Raw genomic sequence first — 9,135 nt, 5'->3', positions numbered from 1 at the left:
ATGATAGATTTTTGTACTCTTTTCGAGTCAAGAATGGAAAAATACCCCCCAAAAATGTATATAAGTGAGTCAATTTATTTACAATTCTATAATTTTGAGATTAGAAAATAATATCGCATTCATCTCTTGTATTATTTAACTTGTGGGTAGTGTTTTACATTTTAAGAATATATGTAATAATCCAACTCATTTCTAGTTACTGATTTAATTTTAAGGGGGTTTATTGTTCCATTCAAAATGTAAAGGGGTTATTGTTTAGACTGAGTTTTCTTTTTGTGACAAATTTAGTTGAGTAATTGTATAAGAAAAAAAATCCCAAGTTGAATAATTTCCTGATACAAAACAAAATGAAATGAATGTGTTACATAATTCCTCATAATTGAGTGAACTTTTGAGTTATTTACTCAAAACTTCCTTTAGAGTTTGAGTCTTTCGCCTTACCTTTAAGTGAGTGAATTATATTTTCATAAGGACTTAAATTCTCTAGTTAATATATTTTACTTGTTAAGTAGTGGACTTGAATTCTCTAATTAATATATTTTACGTATTAAGTATAATTAAGTGGCGTCTGATTGTAAATCAAAGAAGACAATTACCAAGAAGAGTTTGTTTACTTGCATTTAGAAATTTGGGACCTAATTAACCAATTGGCTTAGTAATTGGTCACTCACAAATATGAGAGCAATATCTAGAATTAGTAAACGTTCTTCTCCGGCTACAATAATTAAGGGATGTCCATTTGCAACCATAATTCATTAGTTCCATTTCCATAACTTTTCACGGTCATAACTTTAGGGGGTCGTTTGGTTGGGAAAGAGTTATCCCGAGATTAGTTATTTCGGAATTAGTTATTCCACCATGTATATGGGATAACTTATCACATCGTTATGGTGTAAATGGTGAGATAAATAATCCCGATACTAGCTAATACCTCACACCGAACATGAGATAAAATAATCCTTCATTTATTCCAAGACTATTTATCCCTTATACCTCACACCAAACGAATATAATCCTACAAATAGTTAATAGTCAGACTTTTCATGTTTTTTATTATTCCTTAATATAATCCTATAAATAAAGATTTTGTAAGTTGATGATATATACTTTACAAAAGTAAGAAAATATCTCTTTCTTTCTGCATTTCTTGTCTACCTCTTATTCCACATTTCTATTATTTTACAAGTTAATGACCTTAAACCTTAACATTTATGTTACATAAGGATCATTTATGCAATTAATTAAATCATACTAGAATTGTCGTACCATCTCTGATAATCTAGTGTTACCGTTCTGCTATATTTTTATAATTCGATCTAGATCTATTGGGGTGTTTGTGCCGTTGGATTTTGTTCCTTCTTCCAACATTTCAACTAGCCGTTACATAATCACTTCTTCAAATACCAATTACGTCCTTCCTTTCCCCTTCTTTACCTTTATAATTTTTCTCCTAAAAAATCACCAACAATTTCTAAATCTAAAATCCTTTCAATTTTCAATTTCTCCATCAAATTCAATCCAATGGATACTCTTCCCGTAATCACTTCAAATGAGTTCAAGTCTCACTGTCATTCATCTCACCAAATATTTCGTTTATTAAACTATATTCTCTTAGGTGCATCGTCGAGTTGTATCTTCCTTACACTCTCCTTCTGCCTAATCCCCTCATTATTCGGAGGCCTTTTCATCCTCCTCCACGTTCTCACAATCGCTGGTGCAGTCCCCGGCTGCACGTACACTGCAGCCCTAGCGAGGTCCAACAATTGGTACGTCATTCATATGGTAGCTACAGTTATAACAACAATATTTCAAGGGTCTGCTGCTGTGCTTATTTTAACAAAGACTTATGTTTTTTTTGGAGAATTGAAGTCCTATGTTAGAGCAGAAAATGGTGTTACAATTTTGAAATTGATTGGTGGATTGTCCATTTTGATATTTTGCTTGGAATGGGTGGTTTTGCTATTGGCTTTTGTTTTGAGGTACAATGCCTTTGTGGAAGGGAATAATAGAGTTCAAATGAATTCAAATCGTAAAAGCAACTATAAAGTTGATCAAGATGAGACTTTGAAAGGCTGTTCCTCTCCAATCCAAGTATAATATTTTAATGGACAATTTGGAGCACTAAACATTTCGCATTAGGAAGGTCACACATCAAGGGATGTGATGAGACAGCCTACCCGAATACAAGTACTAGTGATTGTGTCGCCTACTCAAATACAAGTACTAGTGATTGTTTTTATCTCGAGACCTATACGTCACACGTACGTTACTCACAAGCTCTACTTTCAAGTACAATATTTATATTTACTTCATTTGCGAAGAATTACCTTGTTCCAGACCTTGAAACTCTATCGGAATTATTTTATTCATACTAAAATAATAGAGTACTATAAATGAAGTGTGGAAGGATTATCTTTTTCCTCGTACTAGGCTTTAAGTTGATACTCAAATTTTACAAATTGCTATTTATCTCTTACTAAATTTTATTTACTTAACTAGTTAAAATTTGGCCGCACTTCGCACGTTCGTTAAGGAACTAATATTTTTTTTAAATTAATTTTTTATTCACTCTATTATCTAATCGTAATATTATATTATCCCACTTGTTTTAATTGTATTATGAATTGATTGCAAATGATGAAAGAAAATAAAGCGCAACAAATTTAACATCTATTAAATGAGGAATAATATGTTCTTCATTAATAAATTTTTTATTAACATCTATTAACATCTATTTTATTAATCTACACCATATATTTTTCGGAAGCAGCGGTATGAACTGCGTACATTTTACCCTCCCCAAACCCCACTTGGTGGGGATTACACTGGGTTTGTTGTTGTTGTTGTTGTCTAAAAAGTATCTCACAATGTGAAATAATTGTAAAATATTAATTAAACAAATACATCAATTATTGAAACTTCAACTAAAAACTGTAAAACAATAATATAATAATATCTTGATGGAATTTTCTATCACTCTAAAATGAGACGTCACCTACTCAAGGAGACAGCTAGAGAGGTTTTGGGTGCCTCGAGGGGTTGGTCTGGTTGGCATCGGGGGGATTGGTGGTGGAATGAAGAAGTTAAGAAGAAGGTGAAGTCGAAGAAGACGGCTTACGTAAAGTTGGTTCAGAGTAAAGATGAGTAAAGATGAAGAGGAAAGACGGGTGAGCAAGGAGGAGTACAAGTTAGCTAGGAAGGAGGCTAAGTTAGCGGTCACCGTTGCTAAGACAACAACGTTTGAGAGATTGTATAAGGGGACTAAAGGAGAAGGGCGGGGAGAAGAGGCTTATAGGCTTGCCAAAGCTAGGGAGCGTACGGGTCGGGATCTGGACCAGGCTAAGTGCATTAAGGGGGAGGATGACAGAGTTTTAGTAGATGACGTTCTTATTAAGAAAAGATGGCAGTCGTATTTTCATAGGCTCCTGAATAATGAGGGGGACAGAGGCATTGTACTAGGGGAGTTGGAGCACACTGAAGAATATCGAGATTCCGGCTATTGTCGGCGTTTTAAGGTGGAGGAGGTCTGTGAGGCTATTCGCAAGACGCAAAGAGGCAGGGCAACGGGGCCCGATGAGATTTCGATAGATTTTTGGTAGTTAGCAAGCGGGACGGGGTTGAGGTGGTTGACCGACTTATTCAACAACATTTTTAAGTCCGCGAAGATGCCCGAGGCGTGGAGATGGAGCATAGTGATTCCTCTTTATAAGAACAAGGGTGATATTCAGAGTTGCAACAACTACTGAGGTATTAAGTTGTTGAGTCACACAATAAAGATTTGGGAGAGGGTGGTGGAGCGAAGGTTGAGGAAGATAGTGTCGATTTCAGAGAATCAGTTTGGTTTTATGCCTGGTCGCTCGATGACTGAGGCAATTCACCTAGTGTAGAGACTGGTGGAGCAGTATAGAGAAAGGAAGAGGGACTGCACATGATGTTTGTTAACTTGGAAAAGGCGTATGACAACGTCCCTAGGGAGGTTCTTTGGAGATGCTTGGAGTTGAGGGGTCCCTATGGCGTACATTCATTCGATTAAGGATATGTATGAGAGAGCGAAGATTCAGGTAAGGACTGTGGGAGGGGATTCCGAGCATTTTTCGGTACTTACTGGATTGCACCAGGGTTCGACTCCGAGTCCGTTTTTATTCACGGTGGTAATAGATGTGTTGACTCGGAGTATTCAAGGTGAGGTGTCATGGTGTATGCTTTTTGTGAATGATGTAGTCTTGATTGATGAGTTTTGTCGAGGTGTTAACGATAAGTTGGAGGTTTGGAGACAAACCCTGGAAACTAAAGGTTTCAAGTTGAGTAGGACAAAGACGGAGTACTTAGAGTGTAAGTTAAGTAACACGAGGCAAGAGGATGAGGTGGTAGTGAAGTTGGAGTCTCAGGTGGTTTGTAAGAGGGATAGTTTTAAGTACCTTGGGTCTATGATTAAGGGGAATGAAGAGATTGATGAGGATGTCTCTCACCGTATTGGGGCGGGTTGGTTGAAATGGCGGCTCGCCTCGAGAATTCTTTGCGATAAGAAGGTGTCTCCCAAGCTTAAAGGCAAATTTACAGAGTTGCAGTCCGGCCGACTATGTTGTATGGCGCGGAGTGTTGGCCTGTTAAGAATTCTCACATCCAGAAGTTGAAGGTGGTAGAAATGAGGATGTTGCGTTGGATGTGTGGTATCACGAGGGCTGACAGGGTTAGGAATGAAATTATTCGGGACAGGGTGGGAGTGGCGTCAGTGGAGGATAAGATTCGGGAAGGGAGACTGAGATGGTTTGAACATGTGATGAGAAGGGGCACGGATGCTCCAGTTCGTAGGTGTGAGAGGTTAGCCTTGGATGATTTTACGCGGGGTAGGGGTAGACATCTTCGACAAATACTCACAAGTCAATAACTATACAATTATATTTACTATAATGCGGTTGTTTAATAACTAATGAAACACGAAGAGTAACGTTTTAGAATTCTCCATGAAACCATCGATTTCAAATCAAAACCTTCAGGTTTTCAATTCAATAAAATAATTAGTTGCAGTTTTATTAATTTTTTTAATTAATGAAGAATCAAATAAAGCATAGTATCCTAACATCCTTTTATTTTTAGTCTTTTGCATTATGAATTCTCTTTATTAAAGTAAGTAACACTTCATGATTTATCTTATTATTTTATTTTCCTTATTTATTACGAATCATAAGAGTCATTCAAATTCTACGATTACATTATGTGTAACATTTATCATAAGATTAACATTAATAAGGTGTAACTCCTAGCCACTATACAATTATTTTATGAACACTTCAAGTAGAAAAAAGAAAAAAAGAAAAAAAGTCAAAAATATAAGGAAAAAGATCAATATAAATGATAGCCAAAGAGAGGTGTCATATCACCTACTCTATTCCGACCTTCACATTATTCATCTATAAATACATATAGGTTTATATGAATTTAACTAATATGAAATAAATTAAAAATGAGAAGAAGGAAAATATGAAAATCAAAAAAGGAATTAAATTCAAATTTTTGGCATCCTTTATTTTAATTTTTTTTCCTTATGCCTTTTTTCTTAATTTTTTCTTCCTCCTCTGATTTAATTATGAGTCTTTCCTAATTACAATTATTATTCTTCATTTAGTTCCTAAATTTTCTCTAAAATCATAAGTCATTTCCTCCCTTTTTCTCCATGTAATATTTCAAAAATATCTCAATTTTTTTTTACCTTTTTTAAGTTACATCTTCCACCATTTATGTAATTAAGGTGACTAATATGGAACAAAATAAATGACTATTAATTGTAAATTTAAAAACTTTAATTTTGACGATGCTTTTCACTTTATTTTCTCTCAATTTCATGTAAAGTCTTCCAATATTAAACTTTTTCTAAAATATTCTCATCTTTTTTCTCATATAAATTTAAAGTAATTTAACAAAAATTGATAGATAGGTGAGAAAAAGAACTTTTTCTACACCAAATTAATGGTAAATTTAAACTAAAACTTCTCTCTCTTTCTTTGATTTTTTTTTCCTTAATTTTCTTATTGATTAATTTATCTCTCTCTTCCTCACACGTTAATTATGATTTTTTTCTATTCTTTATTACCCTAAATATCCTCTCAAATTAGAATTAAATTTCTTTTCTTTTTTGCTCATAATATTTTAAAGGCAAAATGACTACCTTTATACTACGTTCTTTTTGTAATGCGATACTCTCATGTTTGTCATCTGAATTCTTAAATCCACTAAAAAATAATATTCCAATCACTTTTTCGATGAGTGTAACACACTCACCCCACCGCGTCAGCTATCATGTCATCTTTTCACATCATTTTTATATAAAAAAAAAATATTAAATATTAAAATAAATAAATTAAAAAAAAAAAAAAAAAAACAACCCCCTCCTCTTGTTGCCTCTCTCTTGCCTTTTTCCTTTTTTTTCCGTCTTTCTTCTTCTTTTCTACTCTATCTTCTCCTTCTTTTTCTTAAACCTCCATTTTAACAACCTCTAACAACATTCATTTTTACACTTGCTTACAAATTGTTCTTTTGAAAAAGAACTTATTTCTACATGCCCAAGCCCCTTTTCCCCCTTTTCAATTGTTTTCTAACGTGAACTGATAACCACTAAATTCAGCAAAAATCATAAAAATGAAAAGAAATTTGGCCATGACTGCGAGCAGCTAAACCACGAATAACAGAAACAGAAATTCTGAACTCTGAAGATTGAAGAATCAGAAAACTGAATACCAAATATCTATTGCAAAATATCCCAAATAAAGAGCAATAAAAGAATACAAAGTTCATTGGGAAATAGTAACAAACAGTTGGTAGACAAGACGAACCATCAAGCAGACCATATATTCTTCAGTCGATCCGCCGCAGATTAGTCCATCGAATACTACAAACAAGTAGAAATTACAAGTGGGCGTCTCACAGATGCCTAATCCAATCCAATCAAATGCTAAGTAACAAAGGGTACTATTGAGTAGTACAGTAGCCATAGCAGGTGAGTGTACCTTTTTGAGGACCCATATGGTATGGTTGTAAGTGCGTTGAAGGAGTTCTTGGAGAGCATTTGGATCATTAGAGTCGATTTCTCTGTAGTTGACGAAGTTAGAGAGGGGGCTGGACGAGGGTGAGGGGTGGGGTGGGGGGTGGCTGGACGGGACGCGGGGGCTGGACAGGGGTGAGGCATGGGGTGGGGTGGCTGGACGGGCGACGGCGTTGGGGGACGGGCTTTTTTAAAAAAATTTATTATTTTTTAATTTTTTAAAATATATTTAAATTTAAAAAACTGTAGGTGGGGATTTTTTTTAATTTTTAAAATTATTTTAATATAAAATTGATCAAAAATTAACCCTCCACTTGCACTCTAAGCAAGTGCCTACACACACTTTATCCTAATCAGCCATTTTAATGTTATATATATCCGATTGACGATCAAAGGATTTAAAATATTACTTTTTAATAAACTCAATAATCCAGATGATAAACATGTATATAAAAATATCCACATTACAAAACAGATATAATATAAGAGTCCACTGAATCAATTTTACCTATTTTAAAATCTTCCAACTTTCTTGCCTTTTTATTTTAAAAATAAATTGTATCTCCTGCCATATATATAATTTATTGTTATACTTTACAAATTTAGAATAACTATATTTGAAACAAAATAAATAAATTTAAAATTAAACTGTAATTTTGGCAATACTTCCTTATATACTCCATATTCTTCTTATTTTATTTTCTCCTAATTTTATGTAAAATTCCTAATATAAAGCCTGTCCTAAAATAATAAAAAAAATTCTCATACAAATAAGTGAGAAAAAGAAAAACTACTATATTCATAGAGCTAAAATTAAAAAAATATATCAAATGAAGATTAAAAAATTTCTTCATACACTTTTTTTCTTTTTACTTCGTTCTTATGATTTCTGCTTCTTATTTGACTTCTTCGTGTTTCTTCCGTATTTTCGCTTCTTCTGCTTTTACTTCTCCTTCTTCGCTTCTACTTCTCCTTCTGCTCCTCGCCTGCCTCCTTCATCTATCACCAAATCGATATCAATGAAATTTGTAATATATAGTGGAACTCTATCCTATTTTTGATAATGTACACTGCACAAAGTAATGAAAATGGAAGTTGAAGGTATATTGTATGGTTGTTTATATAGTTATTGTTTTAAATTTTAATAGCGCAAAAACCTTTCAAATTCTTTTTAGTTAATGAAGAATATCATGCAATTGAAAGAATTTATTTAGAGAAAATTAAAAAGTCTTTTGTTAAAGGTGAGGATTAATTAATTTTAATTTTAAAATTTCATGAAAAGACCTCAAAAAAATCAGGAAAAAGATAATTGCATTTCCTGATGATTTCAGCAGCCTCTAATGTCTCTTTTACCGTCCGTCCGTCCATCATCTGGTGACATGATGGTAAAGAATGACAAAATAACACAGTACAGACATGAAACTTTTATAGCATATAAGCTCATATAATGCAGATACAACACAACTAAAAATATTTACACCTTTTTTGATGTAAATGTAAAGCATAATAAGTATGTACGTTTACCTTAGAGGAGCCCTTCACAGAAATAAAATAACACCATAATAACTTAGTAACAGAATTATTTATCTAATCTACAGACAATAACTACAGCTAATCCAAGAATTGAACTCATTTGAGTATGGGTAAATCATCTCCTTCTACATGTGTATATTTAAGAATACCATGAGACGAATGACATGGTATTTCTCAATAAATTTTCCTTCCTCGTGATGTCGTACATATCATATACATTTGTCAAGAGGAAGATTAGGTGCAGGGCTTCAATTTTTCTGACCAACTTCATCTTAAAAGTTGTAAATTGACAAGTTATTTTTGCTTTTTAGATGTAAGAATTCTTAATGTATAGTCAGGGCACTACCATCCAAATCTACACAGCCAAGATTACATCAATAAATGAGTCTAAATCACTTTGCAGCTGAATAGGAGATCCCTAAAATCTATTTTAAATAATTACTTATAATAATTTTGATCAAAATGCCTATCCTCTAGTTCCACTTCTTAACTATTTAAAGGCACATTATCGTATAAATTAACATCATGCCATATCCTAACAAATTAATATGGACAATTGAACG

The 9,135-nt window shown here is 33.4% G+C and overlaps 1 protein-coding gene across 1 annotated transcript; it reads left to right on the top strand.

Moving 5' to 3' along the window:
- Positions 1-1,521: 1,521 nt before the first annotated feature.
- Positions 1,522-2,398, top strand: LOC124896995. The gene has a single exon (XM_047409041.1). The coding sequence runs from the start codon at positions 1,522-1,524 to the stop codon at positions 2,095-2,097; it is 576 nt and encodes a 191-aa protein (XP_047264997.1). The 3' UTR covers positions 2,098-2,398.
- The last annotated feature ends 6,737 nt before the right edge of the window (positions 2,399-9,135 follow it).

Source organism: Capsicum annuum, chromosome 1, assembly GCF_002878395.1.
Source record: "Capsicum annuum cultivar UCD-10X-F1 chromosome 1, UCD10Xv1.1, whole genome shotgun sequence".
Classification (NCBI taxonomy): Eukaryota; Viridiplantae; Streptophyta; class Magnoliopsida; order Solanales; family Solanaceae; genus Capsicum; species Capsicum annuum.
This window is presented reverse-complemented; position numbering and strand designations above follow the sequence as displayed.

What these genes read in the sequence shown, in the direction of transcription:
- LOC124896995 (XM_047409041.1), top strand. Translation starts at nt 1,522, where the DNA reads ATGGATACTCTTCCCGTAATCACTTCAAATGAGTTCAAGTCTCACTGT.